The sequence below is a fragment of the Podarcis pityusensis genome (assembly GCF_964106645.2).
Source record: "Podarcis pityusensis genome assembly, chromosome: 5".
NCBI classification, from domain to species: domain Eukaryota; kingdom Metazoa; phylum Chordata; class Lepidosauria; order Squamata; family Lacertidae; genus Podarcis; species Podarcis pityusensis.
In genome coordinates this window covers 98,489,436-98,515,382 of record NC_138032.1, presented here as the reverse complement: position 1 = coordinate 98,515,382, position 25,947 = coordinate 98,489,436, and the positions used below count along the sequence as shown (strand labels likewise).

The 25,947-nt window shown below is 41.4% G+C and overlaps 1 protein-coding gene across 2 annotated transcripts in view; it reads right to left on the bottom strand.

Moving 5' to 3' along the window:
- ETV6 (ETS variant transcription factor 6) overlaps positions 1–25,947 on the bottom strand; it is a 156,031-nt gene that overhangs the window by 88,915 nt on the left and 41,169 nt on the right. The window contains exon 2 of one of the 2 annotated variants that reach the window (XM_081005614.1): positions 2,161–2,290. In XM_081005614.1, the coding sequence (XP_080861740.1) occupies positions 2,161–2,290 (130 nt within the window). Of the gene's footprint in view, positions 1–2,160; positions 2,294–25,947 lie in introns of both variants that reach the window. The other variant, XM_081005613.1, reaches the window with a different exon arrangement.

The following is a 25,947-nucleotide window of genomic DNA, read 5'->3' as shown; positions in this document are numbered from 1 at the left end:
ATAAGCAGCAGGGCTAATTTTCAGGAATGATAAGAGTTGTAATCTAAAACATAAGGAGGGTACTGGGTTGGGAGTGGCTGCCCTATACTGATTTTAACATACAAAATTGTCCCCATTGAGTTTCTGAAGCACGTCTGGGAAAAATACTGGGCTAGATGAAGGTAAACAATCAGAATCTTAATCGAGGCAAGACAGAGATTCTGTGCAGGGGGAAACCAATTGCTCTATTCAACTTCTTTTAGATGGGGTAGTGCTCCCCCCGAAGGACCAAGTTTGAGCTTGTATGAGCTCTTGGAGTTGGTGCAAACAGAGAAGTCCAAGTGGCAGCAGTAGCAGGAGATAATTTTAATCTGCATGGCTGGTATGACTGCTGGAATCCCTATCTAGGGAGAAGAAACCTTGTGACAGTCGGCAATGCACTGTGGTACCTTGGTTCTCAAACTTAATCTGTTCCGGAAGTCCGTTCCAAAACCAAAGCGTTCTAAAACCAAGACGTGCTTTCCTATAGAAAGTAATGCAAAATGGATCGATCCGTTTCAGACTTTTAAAAACCCCTAAAACAGCAATTTAAGATGAATTTTACTATCTAATGAGACCATTGATCCATAAAATGAAAGCAATAAACAATGTACTGCAGTCACACAATCAATCAATCAAGCTCAACTGGGTTCCATACAGTCACATAAACAAAACAAAAAAGCCGCAAAAACAAAAAAGCAAAAGAAATAGCAAAAAACAGATAGACCTCAGCATAACACTCAAAACAGAAGTGGGGCACTCAAAACGGAGCACGTTCAGCTTCTGGAAAAAGTTCCCAAACCAGAACACTTACTTCCGGGTTTGCAGTGTTTGGGTTCCAAGTTGCTTGAGTACCAAGGCATTTGAGAACCGAGGTACCACTGTATTAGGGAATTCTTGGTGCTGCTTCTGAAAACAGTTCAAAAACCAACTGGTTCAAAATGTGCCCACTCAGCTATTGGTTGGGGCCAGGCAATTAGAACACATTACACATATTATTGTGTCAGGTACACTGGTTGCCAGTGTGTTCTGGGCCCAATTCAAAGTGTTGGGGCTGACTTTTAAAGCTCTAAATTGTTTGGGATGAGTTTACCTTAAGTGCCACATGCACCTGTATCAACCTGCCATCCCATACTTTAAGATCCGTTCAGGGGGAACCTGTGGAAATGCCAGATGTAGCACCAATGAGGTTGGTGAACGCATGGAACGCGGTCTTTCCAGGAAGTGTCTGCTCAATTATGGAACTCGTTTCCAAATGGGGTCAGGCAAGCCCCATCCCTTGTTAAATGGGCCTTACAGGTTTTATCTTTATGGCCTTCGGGTGCTGCTCTAGAATACTGGATGACTTTAGGTGAATTACTTCTTTATCTGGAATGATGCCTATATACTTATTTTGGATAAAACTGGGCATTTTAAGTGTTTTGAATGGTTATATTGTTGGATTTTAAGCATATGTATTTGTATATTACTGTAAACAGCTTTGGTAGGCAATTTTGCCTAAAAAGAGGTCTAAAAGCCTATAAAATAGTTAAATAAAATAATCTGAAATACTACCAAACAGTTAAACACAGACCTTACTGGTTGTGGCATGAGCAAAGCAGTGCACTACATGGTGCTTAAGTCTTCACACACATCATTTAAATGCATGTGCACTTGAATCAAGTGCCAGACATGCACACAATGGTAGGAACTCACACTAATCATTTTAATGTGATCTCCTAAAAGGCAAAATAGAGTAAACATTGGACACTGATTTACCAAGTGCTGGAAAAGTTGAGGTTGTTCATATTAGGTGTGCTCTGCCTAAGCAGAATAATCTCCAGGGCTCATTGCTAGCAAGTGGGACAATCTGGAGTAGAAAATGCACCTGAAAACACCATGCGACCAGTTCAGAGCACCCCGTGTTCTGCCAGTAAAGTAAGTCTTTGGGAAACACAAAGCCCAACATGCATCTTTCTGTCGATGGTGAAATATGTATCACATGACAGTCAAAGAACCAATCCGTGGAAGGAGGAAGGAAGAACAAGTGTCCATGGCATTTGTGAGGAAAGTCCATTGTTCTAAATAAAAGATATAAATACAACAACAACAAAAGAAAGGCGCCTCCCACCCCAATGATACCAGTACTGGAGGAACACTCACGCAGGTGGGCTGGGAGCCTGATGGCATCTTCCTCCATCCTGATGGCTCGAGGCACTGGGACATGTAATGGTGATGACGAGGAAGTATAAGTTGGTACAGGACTCACTGGAGGGGTGTATGAAATCCTTTCCTGCTGTGATGGATAGGAAAGAACAAATAGAATAATATGAAATTGGGGGCAAAAGATGATGAATTAAAATAAGACATCTTTGAAGAAAGGAACTCTATGGCAGAGAACTGCAGTCAGATAATAAAATTTTAAGTCTATGAATATTGTTGTATGTATGTATGTATGTATGTATGTATGTATGTATTATTTCTATGCCATCCTTCATCCAAGGATCACAGAGCAGTTTACAATATAAAAACATAACATAGTAACAAACAATAATAACCCCCCTCTCCACACATGCACAGTTTAAAAGGCCACAGGTGGTTTATTTAGCCAAAGGCCTCAGAGCAGAGGAATGTTTCTGCCTGGCATCTAAAGATATACAGTGGAATCTTGGGGTACAGTGGGGATTCATTCCAGAGGCCCCACCGCAACCCCAAAATGACACACGTTGAAGCGTGTGTCTGCGCATGCATGCACGGCGAGATTTAGCGCTTCTGCGCATGCGCGAGCGGCGAACCCAGAAGTAACCTGTTCTGGTAGTTCCGGGTTTGCCGTGGATGTTTTCTAAAAAATTGTTGCCCCACAAAATAATAACCTGGTAATGTTGTAAATGGATGCCTTCGTGTAAATCTGAAGAGACTTGCATGTCAGGCCTCTTAAGGCTATTTGCAGGTGTAGCAGTGCACATAGCTGGACATAGGATATGACATAAAAGTAACACATGTTGCATTTTGTTACTAAATTACTTGTGGCATTCTAGCATTTTGGGAGAAACATTTTCTCAATAGTGGTCTATGCTTTACACTTAACAGGAAGGTCCAGTAATGACTGGAAAATGCAGTTTGTTTCGTTTCTGCCTTTTTGTGTGTTCTCAGGTGTCAGAGTTAGCTCTCCTCTGGACTCACACCTCCAGCATTCTCACAGCAAGCACTCCTGATGAATCCCCTGAGGGCTTTCATTTCGACCATGTCGCCTCGCACCCTCCACAGCCGCCACAGGTTTGGACATATCATGAGAGAGATGTCTTTGCCTTGGCCTTTCTATGGGATTTTATTATTATAGGCTCTGGTCTTGCACTCTATGGAGTTGCTCACTTGCACTTAAAAGCAGAAAGCTACTTGCACCTTGGATACACTTGTCCAATTCAAACTGAGTCCAATTAAAATTTATATAGCCCCATGGTTCTCAATTTTTCAAACCAATCTGTGAAAACGCATTCTAAAAAGGGCACTTGTCCAAATTAGTCAATTTAACTCTATAAGGGATCATTCCTGCTAAATCAAAGTATATACACCTTCATGTATCTGCTGTTTCATGGATCCTGAAGCTTCTTCTTGGTAAAATGAGTTAGGGAAAGTCGGCAGAGTGCCATGTGGAACAAAGAAATGTGGTCGTAAATTGATCTAATCTAAATATTGGACTGGGCCGTAGCCTGATCTATTAGAAGGCATGTAGTGCATGAGAATCCGCCGTTGGGCTGTAAGCAATAAGACACTATACATTAAGACATTATACATTAAACATAAAAACAATTACACACACAAAAAACCCCCACCCTTGGTGGAAATAACACACTATCAGACACATTTCAGCATTCCCACATAATAATGCATAATACACACAACATACAAATAATTCCACACCAGTTGGATATCTTGAGGCAATCATGTGATTTTGAGACAATTCTTGCTGCTTTTACATATCTCTTCAATCCCAGGGCACAAAGTCTTGAGGTCAAAAAGAGAGAAAATGTATTTACAATTCAACCTGCCCCTTTTGTCAACCCCCCCCCCCCGGTCAGTCTATATCCTTTGGAAAGAAATTGCTGTGTCCACTCTTTTGTTGTTGTTGCAGGTAATAAGTAGTCTTGTGGTTGCGAGGAATTGGGCTGGTTTTTGTTTTTTTTCATCATTGGGTCTGCAGTAACACATCTGTAGAAATGATATCCTGTAAGGAGGCAGGGTTTTTGGGACTTAAAAACACAGTTAGAAAGGTAAGGGGTAAAAACCCAAAAAGGGTAGAGAATATCATAAGGGAAGCTGTAAACAATAAGAAAATCTTAGAGTTAAGCATTTTTATCCGTTTGAATATTATTATCACCTTTCCAAATAATGACTACTGTTATTAACTGCTCAGCTTACTTTCCTCCACTTAGTTTTGGTGGTTTTTGTTTGTTTGTTTTGCTCTTTTTTAATTTACAGGAAAATAATGAATTGTACACTACATCCATATGTACAAAAAGGGGGGGGGCAAATTCATCAAGTGTACAAGGTACAGATCTGACCAATACTAAAAATTTACAGACCATTTTTTAAAAATAAAAATAAAATAGATTTGACCACATGTGGTGGACATGTTCCAAAATTGAAAAATATTTAGGGAAATGATCTTGAGAAACTAAAAGGAAATGCTAAAACATACAATTTTAAAGAAACCTGAAGCCGGCTGGCAACAAGGTAAAAGAGGAATAAGTTTGATTAAAAACTACATGTCGCAGATGGCGCTGTGGGTTAAACCACAGAGCCTAGGACTTGCCAATCAGAAGGTCGGCAATTCAAATCCCCGCCACAGGATGAGCTCCGGTTGCTTGGTCCCTGCTCCTGCCCACCTAGCAGTTCCAAAGCACGTCCAAGTGCAAGTAGATAAATAGGTACCGCTCCGGCGGGAAGGTAAACGGCGTTTCCATGTGCTGCTCTGGTTCGCCAGAAGCGGCTTAGTCATGCTGGCCACATGACCCGGAAGCTGTACGCAGGCTCCCTCGGCCAGTAAAGTGAGATGAGCACCGCAACCCCAGAGTCGGCCATGACTGGACTTAATAGTCAGGGGTCCCTTTACCTTTACCTGACACAACATGATTCCAAAAAATACTTGGTTGTGCTTAGATTAATTTCAGACATTTCATGATTAAATAAATGAAAACAGATTGTTTGTTATTTAAGAGAAGTGTTCAAGCCACAAAGAAATAGAGGGACGTCAAATAATATAGCAGCGATTCAAACTAGTTTAGCAGAACAGAAGGAAGGAAAGAAAGACGAAAAGAAATACAAATGCAATTACTTTTCTGAGAACCTTGGATATAGAATATTTAAATTACTGTTTGTATCCCCTCACTTTTTTGTGCTGTGGGAGAAAAGAAGGCACAAACACTTTGTTAATGGGGTTGAGTCTTCTTAGGGGTTCACGTATTCTGTTGAAAGGGAAAATTATTTCCTGTGAAATTTTCTGTCAGGAATTCTGTTCCAAAAATGCATAGGCATATACACACAAAACAAAATCTATTATAAATGTCATTAAAATCCATTAAAAAAAACTACTTTAGAGACAAACTCAGTGTGGGAGTACTCTGATATTTACCTGTGGAGAGAATTTTGCATTTTAGATTTGGAACTTGGCAACCTCTTAACTCTTGATGGTCCAGTACTTAACCCTTTTATTTCTCTAAAGCAGCCCCTGGAGCAAAGGTTTAGGGCAATCTGCATTTTACACAAGGCACACACAAAGGGGTACTTCTCACTGCAGTGCCCTCAATGGTTCCAAGTTTTACATTAAGAAATTTGAATAAAATTTCATGTGCAGAGAATAGTTTTGTCACCTCTTGGTTTAAACCTCCTTTTTCTTCTCTCTCTCTCTCTCTCTCTCTCTCTCTCTAAAGCTGACATAGCCTCTGTACATGTACAGAGGTAATGATTCAGCAAATCTATTATACCATTTAACGAGAGTGAAAGAGGAGAGCGCAAAATATGATCTGAAGCTCAACATCAAAAAAACCTAAGATCATGGCCACTGGTTCCATCACCTCCTGGCAAATAGAAGGGGAAGAAATGGAGGCAGTGAGAGATTTTACTTTCTTTAGCAAACATTGCCCCCCTTTTGCCCCCCTGTAGCTCAAGACCTCAGATACATCATACCTACATCACAGAAGAGGCGGTCTACAGCAGAAAACCTGTCTGGCAGGTTACCTGAGAATGATAACTGATTGCATTATTTGGGCAGTCTGGCGATTCCTTTGTAATGGTAAATGTTATATACTGAACTTCTCACCCTGGACCAGCAGGGGGATACTGTAGATAGTTATGCAAATGAAGGATCGAAAGTGACGTTCACTGATTGGATAGTTTGTATGCAAATGAAGGATCGAAAGTGACGTTCAGTGATTGGATAGTTTTAGAAAATGGCAACAGTTACATTGTTCTGGAGCTCTATATAAGCAGGCTGACTGAGCTCCTCAGTCAGTTCTGTTCCAGCTTACAAATAAAGAGCTGCTTTGGAAGAATCGCTGTGTCGTCTGATATGTTCGCCCACAACTTAACAGTAAATACTCAGTTCCTGAGTCCAGGTCACAGGCTCACCCTATTCATATCTTAAATGTGCCCTTAAGACAGGATTTGTGAAAGAGACAGTGGGGAGATTTCCCATTTCCTTTGACCTTGCAGAGAAATATTTGAGGTCATTTTGGGAGAGAGAAAATGGTTTCAGGACTTTTCTGTGGGTTTCTGACATGTGGTTTACATATTTGTATGTGTTTGCTTGGTACATTTATGAACATCTATTTTATATATGTAAGACCTTAAAATTATTATAACAGGTGGAAGGCAGGCACCCTCTCTTCCTGCTTTGTTGCCCCTCCCCTCACTAAGATTAAGGAGAGATTAACAAGCAAGCACACAAAGCAACTCTTAAAGCCTAACTTCCTGCGTTCAGCTAATTATGCAGAGCTTTCTAACGATCCAGGAGCGACACCCCCCACCCCCAGCTAGGCAATCAAAGATCCAGGCAAAGTAAACCAATAACATAAACAGAGAACTGGAACGCGCTTCTTCCTTCCTTCCACTGTACCCACCCCTACTGGTGAAAAAAAGGAAGTGTTGTGTCCGTCCCCCCCAAATAGCTTTCCTCCATATTAAAAAGGAAGGTTGGTTGGTTGGTTAGTTATTTGAGACTAAGTCTTTGCTTGCTTGCTTGCTTGCTTGCTTGCTTGCTTGCTTGCACTCCCTCCCTCTGATAAAAAGGAAGAGATTGGTGGGATGGGGGTTTTTTTTGGGGGGGGGGGCTTCTGTTTCTGGGGGAAATGGAGGGAAGAAGATTTAACTGGCTGCTTTCTGCCAAAATGGGAGATTAGGTACTGTGTGAAAATGGTGGGGAGGGTGTTTGTTGGTAAGCAGTGCAAGCAAATGTGTGTCTACTCACAAGGAAGCCCTACTGAATTCAATGGGGCTTACTCCCAGGAAAGTAGAAGTTTAGCTGAACTCAGTGGGGCTTATGCATGTCTGGATTCCACTTAGACCTCTGAGTGGGGAAGCAGACGCAACTTGACTAGTAAATCACACTGCTCTTAAATAAGTCGAAAATACGGCAAAATATTATAAGACTCTTAGTGGACAACTGACACCAGTGCTATGGGAAGTTATTTTGGGAATAACATTATGAAAGAAGGGAAAATTCTGAATACCTGGAAAGAGGCATATATTACTTTGATCCCTAAGAAAGACACTGATTGCTTGAATGTAAAGAATTACAGACCCATTTCATTATTGAACAATGAGTATAAGCTATTTGCAGACATCTTAGCCAATAGACTAAAAAGTATTTTAAATGAGCTAATTCATAAAGCAGGTTTTCTTCCTCGTCGACAATTGAAAGATAATGTTAGGAATATATTGCATATAATTGAATATTTGGAGACCAGGAACGACAAACAAGCGGCACTAATGTTTATTAATGCTGGGAAAGCTTTTGATAATATTTCTCGGCATTTTATGAAAGAAAATTTGAAAATGATGGGAGTGGGGGAGATATTTTTGAGAGGTATAGAAGCTATATATTCATAGTAAAAAGTGAAATTGATAGTAAACAATACCTTTACTGATAATTTTGATATAACTAAAGGTACTAGACAGGGGTGCCCGTTGTCACCATTGTTATTTATTACGGTCCTGGAGGTATTAAATAAGAATTTGAGAGAATTGCCAGAAGTCAGAGGTATGAAGATTGGAGTAAAAGAGTATAAATTAAAAGCCTTTGCGGATGATTTGGTCTTAACATTAGAAGATCCACAATCTAGCGTACAAGAAGCGCTGGTGAAAATTGAGGAATCTGGGCAAGTAGCAGGATTTAAACTCAATAAAAGTAAAACCAAAACCTTAGTGAAGAATATGGTTAAGGAACAGATAGATGAATTGCAACGTAGATTGGAAATCATGGTGGTAAAAAAAGTGAAATATCTTGGAATTTGGTTAACATAAAAAAATATCAATTTGTTTAATGATAATTATGAATCCATATGGAAGGGAAATAAGAAGGAATAGATTAAAGTTGTCATTTTCTGGAAGAATATCAGTGGTAAAAATGAATGTACTACCCAAGATGTTATTTCTATTTCAAACAATTCCAGTGATCAAAAGGACAGGACAATTCAAAGAGTGGCAAAAAGTATTATCGAGATTCACCTAGCAAGGGAAAAGACCTAGGATAAAATTTAAATTGTTAATAGATAAAAAAGAAAGAGGTGGATTCGCCATACCAGACTTGAAACTCTATTATGAGGTGTCCTGTCTGTGTTGGTTAAAAGAATGGATAACGTTGGAAAATACAGATCTTTTGGATCTGGAAGGTTATGATAACAGATTTGGGTGGCATTTTTATCTTTGGCATGCCAAAGTGAAAGTGCATAAAGGTTTACTGAATCATGTGATCAGAAGGTCGATTTATGAAGTGTGGGAAAGAAATAAAAACTTACTGGAAAGGAAAACACCAAGGTGGATTTCACCCATTGAGGTATTGACGGTCAAAAAATTAAATATGGAGGGAAGGTGGGCCACATATGAAGAGATGGAAACCAAGAAAGCCATTTGATCAAAGAGTATATTAGAATATATTATATTAGAGTATATTAGATATATAATATATTATATTAGAGTATATTAGAAGTAGTATATTAGAAGTAGTAATATGCCACATATAAAAGAAGAACAAATGAAGATTTTAAATACTCAGATAACAGTGCAAGAACTGTTAGAGACAATAATAGAGTCAAAAAATGGCAAGTCAATGGGTCCAGATGGACTTACGGCAAAATATTATAAAAAATTAAGTGAGCAGTTAGTGAACCCCTTGAATGATGTCATGAATGAGATATTGACTACACGTGAAATTCCAGAAACATGGAAAGAAGCCTATATTACAGTAATTCCAAAACAAGATGCAGACTTGCTGCAAATTAAAAACTACAGGCCTACATCTTTATTAAATAATGATTATAAACTGTCTGCAAACATATTAGCTAACAGACTGAAAAAAATATTAAATGAATATATACATCAAGATCAGGCAGGATTTCTTCCAGGTAGACAAATGAAGGAGAATATAAGGAATATTCTGAATATAATAGAATACCTGGAGGTTAAAAATGAAAAGAAAGCAGAAACGATGTTTATTGATGCTGAAAAAGCTTTTGACAACGTCTCTTGGAAATTCATGACAAAGCTACTTGAAGAAATTTAATGTGGTCCTAAATTTTTAAAAGGAATATTAGCAATTTACTCAGAGCAAAAAGCAAAACTAATCATAAAGCAGGTGATAACAGATGAATGTAAGATACAAAAAGGAACTAGACAATGATGTCCATTATCACCACTGCTGTTCATCCTGGTACTGGAAGTACTTGCCAGAAACATAAGAGCAGATAAAGAGATTACAGGTGTAAAAACTGGGGAAAGTGAGTTTAAAAGCATATGCTGATGACTTAGTGATAACTGTGGAAGATCCAAAAACTTCACTCCCTAAAGTTATAGAAAAGATTCAGAAATTTGGGGAAGTGGCAGGATTTAAGTTAAATAGGAATAAAACAAAATTACTAGTTAAAAATTTGAAGGAAGAAGAAAAACAGGAATTGGAGCAAAACATTGATATAGAAGTCCACAAAAAGGTTAAATATTTAGGGATATGGCTAACATTAAGAAATATAAATTTATATAAAGACAATTATGAAAAAAATTGGCTCGAGATAAAAAGAAATTTAGAAATATGGAGCAGAATGAATCTCTCACTGTTAGAAAAAATAGCAGCGGTTAAAATGAATGTGCTGTCAAAAATGCTATTCCTTTTTCAATCAGTCCCAGTAATTGTGAAAGATGTTTAAAAAATGGCAGAGAGAAATATCCAAGTTTATCTGGGGGGGGGAGGGGGCAAAAGGCCAAGGATAAAGCATAAGATACTAACAGACATAAAAGATAGAGGCAGTTTTGCCCTCCCAGACCTTAAATTATATTATGAAGCTGCATGCCTGGTGTGGATTAGGGACTGGATGAAGTTGGAAAAGCAAGAAGCATTAGAACTGGAAGAACATGACAACAGATTTTGCTGCCACACATATTTTTAGTATGGGAAAGGGAAGTTACATAAAAGTTTCTATAATCATATAATTAGGAATTCATTAATTGGAGTATGGGAAATATATAAAGATCTGTTAGAACAGAAGATTCCTTGGTGGCTCTCACCACATGAAGCTTTACTGCTCAAACCACTCAGAAAGAAAGTGGCTTACGTATGCTGATTTGTTAAAAGATCAAGAAGGAAAATGGAAATGAAGAGATTATGAGGAAATAAGAGACCATTTTCAGAGTTGGTTACACTATCGGCAACTACATGAAATATACAAAGACAATAAGAAGAAAGGGCTTAGTTACACAACGTCTAGATTCCAAAAAGTCGTAGAAGGGAAGGTGAGGCTGCAGAAAGGTGCATATAATATTCTGCTAGAATGGGAAACAAAAGACGAAGAGGTAAAATCAGTTATGATTAAATGAGCACAAGATATAGGCCATAACATAATGTTTGAAGACTGGGAAAGATTGTGGAAAATTGATTTAAAATTTACAGATTGCTCTCTGCTGAAAGAAAATTATATGAAAATGATGTACAGATGGTATATAACACCACTGCAGATAGGAAGAATGTATAAAACCAGTTCAAATATGTGTTGGAAATGTAAGGAAAAAGAAGGGACTTTTTACCATATGTTGGTGGGATTGTAGCAAAAAATTTTTAAAAAGTGAAATAATATCTAATGAGTTGAAGAAATTGTTCCATTTAACATTTGGGGGGAAAAAACCTGAAGCATTTTTGTTAGAGATTGTAGGAAAAAACCTGCCAAGGAAACTGAAAAATATTTTCCTGTATGCGACAATGGCAGCAAGAGTCTTAATAGCACAAGGATGGGAATTGGCGGAAATGACTGGCAGAATCCGTGACCAGGGAGAAGAGTCGGTGGAAGAAGATTGGAAGAAATTTAAAGACTATTTACAGAAATATTGCAAAATTAATGAATGTTAGAATGATGTTGGATTGAAGTTAAGTGGTTTCTAGCTGTACAGGTACAAAAGAATATGGAAAAATTGGTTTTTAATATGTAAAAATTTAAAGTTATAATATATCAAGATTAAAGATTAGGATTAAAAAGGAGGGAAAGGAATTGTTGGATTAACAAATTTAATTGGAATACAAAAGAGGGAGGTATGAGGAGGTCCGGGAAACAAGTAAAAGTAAAAGAAGTGAGGAAAAGATGGAATTGTTTTTAATTGTTTTTTCTTTTTTTCTACTTTGTATTTTTCCTTTTCATTGTTAATTTTTTTTTTTTTTACTAATGTGATTTTTTTTCCTTTGAAAAAGGAAAAGGGAATGGGGGCAATGAGGATGATGTATTTTTGATAAATTGTTATGTTGAAACTCCTAATAAAAAAATCTTTTTAAAAAAAATAAAATGATACTACCAGAAAGGAAATACAAGGTAGTTTAATTTCTGACATTATTTATTTCTTGTATCCTATGGGAAATGTAAATATGAAACAGTCTAAAATCTGTGCCTATGCATCTTCCAGAAGTGATGGGACACATTTTTTTCCAAATTGGATCTTGGTGAATAGAGACAAGAGACAAATATGCTAGGAAGATCAGCACACTATTATGCCACTCCCAAGTCATTGAGGTGCAGTGGTCAATTAAATAAGTTAGTACAGTCTATCACAGATGTGCTACGTATTGTTTGTTTGTTTTTATCTTGAAAGTTAGAAGTATGAACAAGGAAAACAAAAATTAGCTGCTGTGGGCCTTGAAGCCCCAGACATCCAAACACTTCCAGCAGCAAGATGCCATTTCTCGGGGGAGCCCTGCTTCACTTGGGCAGACTAAGCCCATTGCTGGGTCTACACACACACCTTTTTGAAGGCTAAAATGTTATGCAGGAACAACTTATTACCATTTAAACTACTAGCACAAAGTAGAGAACCCATCAAAGGAAAGACGTAGCCAGCCTCTCCTTGATCATTTCCCTCATTCTGTGAGTTGCTCTATACCAGGAGTGGGGAACTGGATGCAGCTGGTGGGTCAGAGCCTGCGTTCTCCCACCCCCCCCCCGTAGGTAGGTCTCAGCCCACCTGCCAGTCAGTCACCGGCTGTCACTATGATGTCAGAGGAACAATTTGTCCTTTGTACTGCAGCAAAGGAAAAGGATGAAGAGCAGAAACATGCACACTACCTTGAGCTCTTTGGAGGAAAACATAGGATATAAATGCAGTATCAATGAATGAATGAATGAATGAATGCCCATCTACTCCTGGGCAAAGTAGCCAAAATCTAGTGACATTTGTAATACATGATCCTGTAACTGGTTTAGGACAGTGAAAAATACATTGCAGAAGGAACATTCTGGGGGGTGGAGTAAGATTCCAGACTGAACCCTGGTGGATTGCGCAAGCAAATCTCTCTAGAAGGAGGAAGTGCAGAAATACTTGTCTTTGGTCTTCTGTCCCCTTGCTGTTTTCTTTAATAGACCTTTGGTCATTCTGGATACTGTTTCTATAGCAATTCACTTCAGGATGTATAGCAGATCCAATTAAAACACTTTTAGCAAATAACGAAAATTAAAAACAACAGCAAAGAATGCAGAATTTTGGAAAGGACCCATATGCAAAGCAGCATTTGGAAAAAGATTAACATCTCATTTCCTGAACACAGGGAGCCAAGATTGTTTTATTGACCAGAGTGATTCCATGGAGTTCATTTCCTCTGCAATCTCCCTTTGAACAGAATTTGAATCTGCAAACACCAGGACAGGAGAGAGACTCTCATATTTCATTCCCTACTTGACCAAATTTACTCAAACAATCTTAAACTATGGAGGTGCTGCAGTTGATCACAAGGAAAGGAAAGACTATGACACCTCAGCTCTCTTATTTCAGTTAAATTAAAATGTTACCAAGAGCTATATTAGTGTTGCAAATGTTTAGCTGACTAAGAATACTTTGGTTGAATTAAAAAGTGCCCAAGATTAATCTTACAGCAAACTTATTTCACAGAATCATAGAGTTGGAAGGGACCCAAGAGTCATCTAGTCCAACCCCCTGCAATGAAGGAATCTCAGCTACAGAATCCAGGACAGATGCCCATCCAACCTCTGCTTCAAAACCTCCAAGGAAGGAGAGTCCACCACCTCCCGAGGGAGACCGTTCCACTGTCCAACAGTTGTTACTGCCAGAAAGTTTTTCCATATGTTTAGTTGAAATATCCTTTCTTGCAACTTGAAGCCATTGGTTCAAGTCCTATCCCCCAGAGCAGGAGAAAACAAGCTTGTTCGCTCTTCCATGTGACAGCGCTTCAGATTAAGGGAAGTAATAGTTCCGCTCTATTCTGCCTTGGTCAGACCACACATGGAATACTGTGTCCAGTTCTGGGCACCACAATTTAAGAAGGTTGTTGACAAACTGGAGGGCAACCAAGATGATCAAGGGTCTGGAAACCAAGCCTTATGAGGAGCGCTTGAAGGAGCTGGGTATGTATAACCTGGAAAAGAGGAGACTGAGAGGAGATATGATAGCCATCTTCAAATATCTTAAGGGCTGTCACATGGAAGAGGAGCATGCTTGTTTTCTCCTGCTCTTTAGAGTAGGATTTGAACCAATGGCTTCAAGTTGCAAGAAAGGAGATTCTGACTCAACATCAGGAAGAACTTCCTGACAGTAAGAGCTGTTTGCCAGTGGAATGGTCTCCCCCGGGAGGTTGTGGACTCTCCTTCCTTGGAGGTTTTGAAGCAGAGGTTGGATGGCCATCTGTCATGGATGCTTTAGCTGAGATTCCTGCATTGCAAGGCGTTGGGAAGATGACCCTCGATGTCCCTTTCAACTCTACCATTCCATGATTCTATGAACTCAGCTGAGTTTACACTGCAATAGGGAGTTACAAAAATCTCTAGCAGCAGAACTCTGCTGTCCCGATGAAAATGTTGCAATACAGTTGCCAGGTCTTTTCTGCACCACGAACTGGCGGTGGTAGAGGATGTGCTTTGCATGCAGAAGAACAATGATTCAACCCCTGACAAGGTAGGGCTGGAAATGTCTCTCTTATGAAACCTTGGGGCGCTACTGCCAGACTACCTCAGGCACAAGATACCGGAGGAGATACCTCCTGAGCCTCCTGGTCATTTCCTTCCATGGCTTGCCATAAAGCCCCCAAATTAGCCTGCTCCCCTCAGGTGCACTGGAGGGCACTATCCCATTTCCAGTGTTGAAGGAAGATTGAACTGCAAGGCTGCTCGGCTTCTGGTACACGGCATGGGAAGAGGTGCCATCTTACTATTTGACTATCAAAATGTCTTGAGTCCACATAGCAGAGCATACCAACTTAGACAGACCAACAAGGGCCTGATTTGGTACAAAGCAGCTTCCTATGCTCCTAACATTTCTCCAGTTAGAAGCCCAATTAGCACACTGGTTACGTGATCTGAACAAAGGGAAAGAACAAATTCCGTTGACTCCAGGGACAACACAAAAGCAGCTCTCCCCTTATCTTTGATATCAAGATTCTAAAGAGCCATTTAATTCTGCAGCTGGGAATGAAGAATTTGTCAGGCAGAGTGAATATGCAAGGGGGAAAGCTGAAGGCTGTCGTATTTTTGCTGCATAGTGTGTGTTCAGAACAAAAGCAGCTCTAAGAGATTTCAAGCAACCAGTTTAGCTTTGGGATGAACAATGTCAGCTGAGCTCTTGCTTCTTCACCTCCAGCAAAACCTGCTCAGAGTTCTCCCTCCTAAGACTGCTAATCCTATAGGTAATTTCCCTCCAGAAACTCTTACCTCTCAGGGAGTTGAGGTGCAAGGAAACAATATATACAAGGTGGGTGCAAGATAGCGTGACCCCATCCATTACCCAGAAGTCTGCAACTTTTTAGTGCAAATAAACTATCACAACTTACTCCAAATATTCGGGTCATTTTTGCACCGTTTATCAAATTATTGGAAAAAGCTCAATTTCTCAATTCTTTTCCTTCATTTATATTTTATTTTTTAAATAGCACTGTAACCTACTACCACCTCAAGCCTTAGGGGTAGCATAGATTCTTCTAGAACAATGCTGTTCAACCTTTGGTCCTCCTATGTTGCAGGGCTAAACCTCCCTTCATTGTGGCTGGAGATGACAGTTCAATCCAACAACATATGGGACCAAAGGTTGAAGAGCAGTGTTCTAGAGTGATGTTCCAGAAATGCCTTTTGGTATTCACCTTCTGAAAGGTTTTGCATGCATAGATGAAATACTGCTGGTCAGCTGAAATAGAGGAGACAGGAATGGGCTGCATTTCAGAAACTTAGAATTGTTCTCCTGGGAGAGACAGCCTCCCATACACCCGTTTCCCATAGGAACTATAAGGCTTGTGCCACTGTTTTCCTGTTCCTTTAGGGACATCAGACTCAAGCCTCATCTTGAAACTATTTGTATACTTGGCTATCAACACATATTAAGGAACGGTGAAAAGGCTACCATGCTTAGAAGACCAGGAAAGAAAGGCTAAAAAGTAAGTGTGGCCATACACAGATGAACAACAAGAAAGCACGTACTCAGCTATGGCCCACCTTAATGGTCGTGCTTCTGGATGCTTCCCCAAAATTTGGTGGGCAATTCACTGGTATAAATATAAACAAACTAAAGAAACAAATGAGATGCTGGCTCCATTTTTCTTCAGTATTAAATAAAACAACACCTCATTTTTAATCAGCAGAAGTCATAATGTTTATTCATGGAAAAAGTCCTGGAGGCTGTGAAACTGGGGTTTAGTGACATGGGGGGAAATTTACAACATGATCTATGGCGAGTTGCCCATGTCACATGCTTAGAATGATGACAGTCACCTCCCGTAAGTATTTCTGCATGTGCCATGATGAGAACGCAGCACACAGTAGTTTCACTTGGCAGCAATGTGGAATTTTTACTCCAGTGGTTTTTTTAATGCAACTTGTCTCCTACAGAGACAGCACAGTGGGGAAGCACATGTTTTACAGCAGCCTTTGCCAACCTAGTAATCACCAGCTCTTTTGAACTACAATTTCCATGAGCTCCAACATCACTACCACTATTCCTACTTATTAGTTTTCAAAGCTTTATCAAAGTTCTTTATAGCTTCTCACCACAAACATTCCAACTCACTATGCCTGAATCCAGACTTAGCATAAAATAAATGTAAATGACCCCTGGATGGTTAAGTCCAGTCATAGGTGACTATGGGGTGTGGCACTCATCTCGCTTCAGGCCAAGGGAGCCAGTGTTTGTCCACAGACAGCTTTCCAGGTCGTGTGGCCAGCAGGCCTAAACCACTTCTGGCGCAACGGGACACCGTGACGGAAGCCAGAGTACATGGAAATGTGGTTTATGTTCCCGCTGCAGTGATACCTATTTATCTACTTGCACTGGCATGCTTTCGAACTGCTAGGTTGGCAGGAGCAGGAACTGAGCAACCATTGTGCAGATTCAAATGGCCGACCTTCCAATCAGCAAGCCCAAGAGGCTCAGTGGTTTAGACCACAGCGCCACTAGTGTCCGTGTGCTCTGGCTTCCGTCACGGTGTTTTGTTGCAGCAGAAGTGGTTTAGTCATGCTGGCCACATGACCCGTGAACCTGTCTGTGGACAAACACTGTCTCCCTCGGCCTGAAATGAGATGAGCACCGCACCCCACAGTCGCCTTTGACTGGACTTAACTGTCCAGGGGTCCTTTAGCTTTTACCTAGCATAAAATGTGTCCCAATTCATTTTGGGGCAGCAAAAACATTTTCCTTTTCCTTCAGGCATGCTCACAAGCATACAGTTGGAGAACCTGAAGCCATCACTGATTAGATCTTCCTTAGAGACCATTCACAGGTTACTTGGCAGTTGAATTGTGTATGTCGTGTGTGTGTGTGTGTGTGTGTGTGTGCATTTTATGAAATTTTATGAATTTTATGAATTTAATAAATAAATGAGTCCAAGTTCTCACTGCATAAAGTTCTCACTTTATATACATAAGCTGCATATGAATGCTTACATGACAGCATGCCCCTCCATACAAAACAAAAACAATCACCACCTTGCTTTCTACAAATTTAGATGACAGGTCAGTGACAGTGGTTCACCCTGACATTCTATGATGTGTAGGAAAAATTTGTTTCACTTCTGGTGAGGAGCTTTCAGTCATGTGAGCAGCCACTTGCAGTCTGACATGACACAGCCTGGACACAGGTTTACCAACTTGGTGAGAACTGGGTCAGAGTGTTTGGTGACAAAAATAAATGGTTTTCAGTTTAATGAATGGAGCAAGTCACAAGTGTAAAATGGCAAACACAACTACACTGCAGAGTCTAAGCTGACCGTTCTTTGGGAAGTGGAAGTGGAAAATAATTCCCATCTCAGTGGCAATGGACATAGGGAAGGAGTTATGAGAATTATCAAGCAAATATACTTGAGTCTAGTGATGTAAAATTTCCAGAAATTTTGAAGCCACGAGGAAAAAACGTCCCCACCCCCGTTTCCCCACCCCCCCGGGGAAAATCGAAATTTTGGAAAAATTGAAAAAAAGTTCAGTGTGGAGTAGTTTTACAAATTGCACGAAACACAGTGTAGATAAAAAGTATTATGCTTGCAATAAAACAGGTAACCACCCCCTTTCCCTCAAAAGCAACAAAAAAGCAAGAAACCATCAACATAAAAAATACTGTAATCAGATTTGCTCCTTAGCACCAACAGCAAAAAAAGTTAAGGTCCACCTCAATATTTAAGCTCCATAGAAGGTCTACTCTTTTTTAAAAAAATAAGACACAACATATGCATGCAGTTTATTCTATCCCATTTTCTGAACTACTGCTATCGTTTTCCATTTCTTCTTCCTCTTCGCCATTTTTCTCATGGACTTCTAAAAAACGGCTTTGGGGAAAAACGTGGGGAGGGGAACGGACAGACACCTGTTCCCCCCTCCCCAATTTTTCTGGTTTCCCCCCAGGCCTTTCCATCTCTACTTGAAGACAGCCAGTGCAAAGAATAAGGCAATCTTTTTGCATGCCAGGCCCAGAAGTAACCAACATCCAGTTACTGAATAGTATGTTGCACTAAGGCTCAAACTCTGTTTAAAAGGAAAAGGAGTGTGGGTTTTTTAATTGAATTTGTTATTATATATTATAAAAAGCATGATGGTAAGAGAGCTTCTAAATAGTTTATAAAAATATACAACAGAATATGAAAATGATTGATAAAACACAGTTAAAAGCAGATATTTAAGAGTATTTAAAAGATTATTAAAATCAGCAGTGGTTAAAAGGAAGTAAATCGCATGCAGCTTCTACTTCTTCAGATGGGCTGCCCTAACAAAAATGTTTTGAGCAGTTGCCAGAAAGAGAACACCTGCCTGGTGTCAGTTGGCAGGGAGCTCCAAAGTGGGGGTGCTGGAAGGCCGGGGGGGGGGGGGGAATGGGAAAATTGGGGGAGGGAACACTTTTTTCAGTTTTTTCCCCAAAGCCAATTTTTAAGGAAAAATTGGAAAAAAATAGTGTGTGGAATATTCAAACTATATCATTTTCCAGGCCTTCCCATATCTACTTGAGTCTAATGCACACCCCAGTTTTCACAGCGTAATTTGGAAAGAAGGGTGCACATTAGACTTGAGTAAATACGGTGCTTTGCACACCATGCAAGCGAGAGTTTGCTTGGTGCTCTTCTCTATGATCCAGAACTATAGAACTGAAGCAGAATATCCAGCAGGTCTGAAGCTGGACCCTAAGCCAGAGAGCACTTCTCAATATGTACGTGTTCAGGCCTCGAAAACATCTTCAGGTTCAGAAGGGGAAACACCCAGAAGATTCTATATTTAATATCTGTCACTTCCAGGTAGATCTGGCAGTTGGGGGTAAAATCCTGCCTGACACTCCATAGTACCACTGCCAGCTAAATTAAACAATACTGAGGTGGATGGACCAAAAATCTGTCTCTGCATGAGGCAGTTTTCTGCATTCCTTCCAGAGGAATTTAAGAGCCCTGCTGGATCGGGACCATCTAATCCAGTGTTTCCCAGTCTTCTTCTGACCGTGCCCCCCATGGGTGGAACCAAGGGGGGCAGGGGGCAGCTGCCCCCAATAAGTAAAAAATCAATACAAATCAGAGGTTCTGCCCCCCAACAAAAGCCTGACCCCCCCTAACAAAAAGCCTGGCTACGCCCATGTCCCCTCCTACCAGTAGAAAGGTAGCTATTTAAATGTTTTGTTTGTAAATAGAACATATTATGTTTATATTTTTATAATTTATACAAAATTCCATTACTTAAAATGATAGGAACATAATGAAGTATTGTTGAAGCAGAAAAACATAGAATCATGGAGCTGGAAGGGACCCCTGGGGTCATCTTTCTAGTGCAGCCCCCTCCAAGGTAGGAAACTCAGCTAAAGCATCCATGACAGAAGGCCACCCAACCTCTGCTTAGAAACCTTCAAGGAAGGAGAGTCCAGAAACTCCCAAGGGAGATCCATCTTCCATGTATTATAAAAAGTAAACAATACTGATTTGACCCCAGTTAACTGACACAGAAGGGGAAACCTACAGATAGATTGTATTTTTGTAAGACGCACCAGACCATAAGACGCACCTAGTTTTTGGAAGAGGAAAACAAGAAAAAAAATATTCTGAATCCCAGAAGCCAGAACAGCAAGAGGGATCTGTCTTCTGGGATAGCCTCTTGCTGTTCTGGCTTCTGGGATAGCCAGGCGAAGCCTATTCAGGGCAGCGAGATGAAGGTTCCCCCAAGAGCCGCACTCCCTTTAAAGAGCGCGCGGAGTGTGTGTGCAGCTCTTGGGGGCTTTTCCCCGAGGAAGGAGAAGGGCAGCCCCTCTCCCTCCTCGGGGAAAAGCCCCCACACACGCTCCGCACGGCTCTTTAAAGGGAGCACTGAGCAGAGCCTCCCACCTGCATTCGCTCCATAAGACGCACACACACTTCCCCTTACTTTTTAGGAGAGAAAAAGTGCGTCCTATAGAGCGAAAAATATAGTAGTCCAAAAGGTGCACAAGGAGTTCTGTCTGTGTGTGTATGTGTGTGTGTATAGATGAGAATTTTTAAAAGCAAGTGTTCCTCACTGACCTGGTGCGACAAGATATTGTCACCCAAAGGAGCCCTGGCTGCCTAGATAAAACACAAAGGCCCCCACACAAAGGCCCGCCTGTGAGCAAGGCCAGGGCCGTCTTTACCTGGGGGTGCAATGGGTGCAGGACACCCGGGCACCGAATTCTGGAGGGCATATACTGCTATATGCCGGTCCCTCTCGATCAGCGGCAGTGAAAAGCAATGGAGCAAAAGTCCCTGCCCCCTCCTCCGTCGCTCTGTTACTCCGTAGTGTTAAATATTCCCAAAGAGTCAGGGAACAAAAGCAGTTTCCCCCCACTGCGTCATTGTTATGGGTGAGTGATTTCCCCTCCCAACTTTGGATTCCCCCCTCCCAAAAAACGGTTAATAAAAGTTCATTTGGGGGTGACTAAACTAAATTTGGGGGCGCTGGGCAGATTTTTGCACCCCGGCAGCACATATGCTAGAGATGACCGTGAGCAAGGACCACTGAACTCAGTGAAGTTTTCTTCTGAGTAGACTTTGTTATTTACTAGATGCAAGTCAGCAGCACCAGACAACCCCACTCAGCTAGGCTTTGAAGTGGATTTCACCCCGCGGCTTGCAGAGCCAGGCTTACGCTGCCTATGGGCCCTGCACCCCTTGGCAACATCCGAAGGCCCTGATCCACTTGGCACTGAGGTGGATTGCAACCCACACCTTCAGAGTCAGGCCCAGGCTGCCACCGGACCAAGCATTGGCGGCAGCAACAAGCAGCTCCGGCTCGCCCAGCCCTACCCATTGCCACCCCACCACCCCACTTACCTGACCTGGGGATTCTGGATCGCAGGCCCTACTGGTCAACATGGGAGGCCCAGCAATCACCCTCTCCCTCCAGAAACAAACCAGGACTGCTCCAAGAAAACGCATGTGGCACAAAGGAGCATTAGGCCCTCATGGGTCACCCCCTTACCCACTTCTGATTGGCCAAGCGGATAGCCAGTCAATCAGATTTAAAAAAAATAAAAAATTCTTCACTTCTCCTTTGTAGCCCCCAAGCCTTGTGCTGTGCCCCCCCCCCCATTTACGTGATTTTCACCTGTGGCCCTCTTGGAATATCCGGGGGGGGGGGCAGGGGCCATACGGCCCCAGTTAGAAAACACTGATCCAGTCCAACATTCCGGTCTTACAGTGGCCAGTGAAATGGCCATTGGGATGCAAGCCGGGCCCAAGTGCAACGCTCAGCAGCTGCTATTCTGAAGCAAGCAGCCTCTGACGGTGGAGGGAGAACACAGCTATCATGGCTATCTTCTACCTCACCCTATTCTACCAGTCCAAGCATCCCTGTCATCTAATGCTTTTCCTCCATAGACCACCATCACCCAATTACACAGTCTTGGCTGCAGACGTATGCAAATACAATAAAATTCCTATACAGAGAGAATTAGTAGGTCAGGTTCTAGCCTACTTTTCTCCCTGGCATGCTAATTTCCACAAACATGAGCATCCAGTCATGTGAGCTCCCACCTGCAGCCTGAAATGGTGTAGTAAACAAACCAGGCTTATTGACTCGCTATCGACCACTCCCACCATTTCCACCATGCAGTGCACAGAGAATGGAGCGTGGTGTTTGTCATGCGCCCATATTTGCAGCTAAGGGGCAAGGGTGTGGAACTGACTGATTAGGAGAAAAGACTTGGATGACAACACGCCTGGGGTGGGGTGGGAGAGAAGAGCTGTTCTGGCATGTGAGAGGAGACAGGTTTACCAGCTCCATGAGAACTAGTCCAGAGGCACACAACTGCAACCAGCCCATTTGCCCTGTTCAAGGTATTGCTTCCTAGCTCTGGGAGCTCCCGGGATAGCTCAGTGGGTAGAGCCTGAGACTCTTAATCTCAGGGATGTGGGTTTGAGCATTGCAATGGGTAGGACTAGAGGGTCCTTGTGGTCCCTCCCAACTGTACAGTTCTATGGTTCTACGAAGAAGAGATGCCACAGGACTAAGGGGGAACCCCAAGCACCTGGTAAGCAGGCTGTGTGCATGACTTTTGCGCTCTTAGGTCTTGGAATCAGAGATAACGTACACCATGAAAGCAGAGAACAGTATATTTTAGGGTCCTAAAAAAAACCCTTTGAAAAAATAGGATTGTAGTTAAATTACACAGAAACACCAAAAACAAAATAAAAGGCCCAACAACAGCAGCGGCATGACCCATAACATTCTTTCCTATTATGGAAGACAACACTCACCTTTATCATATTTGTCAGAGGTTTTTATTGCATCATAATTATCAGCTGGTGATTATTGTCCAGGCACTTGAATCAGTAATTATTATTTTCCCCCAAATTGTGGCATATTGGGCTGGAACGTTTTTTTAAAAAAAAACTATCAATCTTTTTAGAATGAAAAATAAAACGTCTAAATTCTGCATAAAGGTGCCCTGTTTTATTTATCACTTGATAGTGTAAATGTGATGTGCAAGCTTCCCCACAATGGCAGCCCCCCAACATTTACTCCACCAGGTTTCCATTGCTCCTCTGCAGTTGTGTTATCATAAATCTGACTGCGGCTAATGAATCTGTTAATGTCCTTAAATACTACTCCTACAATCCCTCACTGTAAGTCAAACAGTGAAAGTAGCATTAGGTTTGGGTTTAAGAGTTATCTGCCCAGTTTGGAAATTGATCTCCTTGAGTATCTCATGCTGAAAAGTGACAAAAGCTTTCAAAAGACAGATAAATCACCTTTTCACCATAATAAGTGGCTTTTTAATCAAAGAGCTGTAACTCTGGTATGACATAAAAATAACTCCTTAAAATACACCCACCCACACCCCTCAAACCATTGTGAATGATGAAGGATATTCAGGTTTAAGTTGAACTTCCCTGGCTCCAACAGATGTTGAACGCTCCCCCCGCGCTTAAAAGAAAGAACTAATTGGAACAAACTTCTTAGTCACACAACTGTTCCTCTAAGGCAGTGGTTTTCAGACTGTGTTTCTGGGAATCCTGGGAATTTTTTTGCATGCTTAAGGCTTTGTGTATAAAAAGTTCAGTGATGACAGAAACAATCTCTGCTCATCTCAGGAAACAGTGTGGTCCAAATGTCACGACCAACATGGAACATGAATGGAGTCTCTGGGCCTTTCCCAATTGGACTTCTCACGTCATAGGCCAGCATGCAACTGAATCTGCTTGCACTGACCATGTTTATCACAGAATCATAGAGTTGGAAGAGACCCCCAAAGGTCCTCTAGTCCAACCCCTGCAGTGCAGGAATCTCAACTAAAGTATTCATTAAAGATGGCCATCCAACTTCTGCTTATGATGGATAAGACAAATCATGCATACACTACGGGCCATTACTCCTGTGCTATATTGCTATTCACTCCTCTGCCCAAGAGAGATAAAACTGCAGTATGACACAGTGGAGTTGACATATAGTGAGACTTGTAGTGGCACCTGTACCTTTATGTTCACAGACTGTGGCTGGAGGATTCATTTTAAAACACACACACACACACTTTAATGTTGGTTGCAAACTGGCAGAGTTCTGTGAATGCTCATGGCATTCATCTTGTTTGAGCAATAGTTGTGGAACCAGTTTCATTTATTTTTGGCAGTTCTCTCTCTCAGCTCTCAGACTCTTGTCAAGAACCAGCACAACAGAAAGCAAACAAGCATTAGACTTTCTTCTAGTTGAAAAAGAGCACAGCAAGGTTATTGTCTGCAACAAAATGCCAATCATAAACTTCAGCTCAAATATGACTCAGAAGATACACCACCCAGTATAATCCATAAACTGGGATAAGAATCCGGGTTCAGTTATTGTTGTAAGACTTACATTAGTTGCTCGGCCCACTTTTGCCGCAACTGTTCTGTGGCCCCCATAAAGTTGCCCAGAGGTTATTATAGTATGCAACCTAAGAACAGAGAAGGGGTAAAGAGGCACACATCCCTTGTGAGTGGGTAAAGGAGAAAGTTTGGTAGATAAATTAAAGACTAACAAATTTATTATGGCAGAAGCTTTCATGAACATCCTACATCAAATGTATGAACAGTTTTCTTGAGACACACATATTTATTTTATAGATTTATAGCCAGAAGCTATTGATGTAGTGTAAAGGTAAAGGGACCCCTGACTGTTGGGTCCAGTCGCAAACGACTCTGGGGTTGCGGCGCTCATCTCACTTTACAGGCCGAGGGAGCCGGCGTTTGTCCGCAGACACTTTTTCTGGGTCATGTGGCCAGCATGACTAAGCCGCTTCTGGTGAAACCAGAGCAGCGCACGGAAACGCCATTTACCTTCTTGCCAGAGCGGTACCTATTTGTCTACTTGCACTTTGTCGTGCTTTCAAATTCCTAGGTTGGCAGGAGCAGGGACCAAACAACGGGAGCTCACCCCATCGCGGGGATTCGAACGGCGACCTTCTGATTGACAAGTCCTAGGCTCAGTGGTTTAACCCACAGCGCCACCCGCATCCCTTGATGTAGTGTACAGTAATATAAAATGAGATAAAGTACAATAAATACAGACTCTATAAACAATTTCTGCAATGGTACAATCAATATTCCATAATATGGCCAAGTAACACTTCAGGGAAAGCCTGCATAAACAAAAATGTCTTTGGGAGCTGCTTAAATACCAAGAGAGGAGGCACCTGTCTAATTTCAGCTGTTGATGCCAGGGGGCTGGAGCCATGAATTCATGTACACACACATGATAGATATAGATGATAGATAGATATCCACAACTCCGGATAATATGGTACTTCATGCATATGATGAAGTTGACAGCAATCCATGGAAGCTTGTGCCCTGATCATTGGCCATGCTAGCTGGGGATAATAAGAGCTGCAGTGCAGAACATTTGGCAAGCACCATGACAGCTACCCCTGTTTTAAATTAATTATGTTACTATAAAACTCACACCTGACAATAAACGTGGTCTTTCTTTAAAGTTTAATCCCACTCGGTTCTGAAGGTTTGGGAGTTAAAAGCCAGGAAACGCATACACTCTGCAAATCAAAGCTAGGAACAGAGGAAGCAGCATTACACCAAGTTAGACGATTTGTTTTTCCATCTAGACTGTCTGCATTGCCTTTTTAGGCCCATGGGCCCATGGGGATATTCAGGCAAGTGGCGTGAGCATTGCTCCCTTGGGTCTTTCCCTTCCCTCAGAAGCTCTATGTACTTTTCAAGGAAGAAAAAATGAGCCACCCTCACCTCAATGTGGGCAGCAACAGGGTGGGAGCCAGAGGCTTTCTGAATGACAGGAGGTGACATCAAGGTGCCAT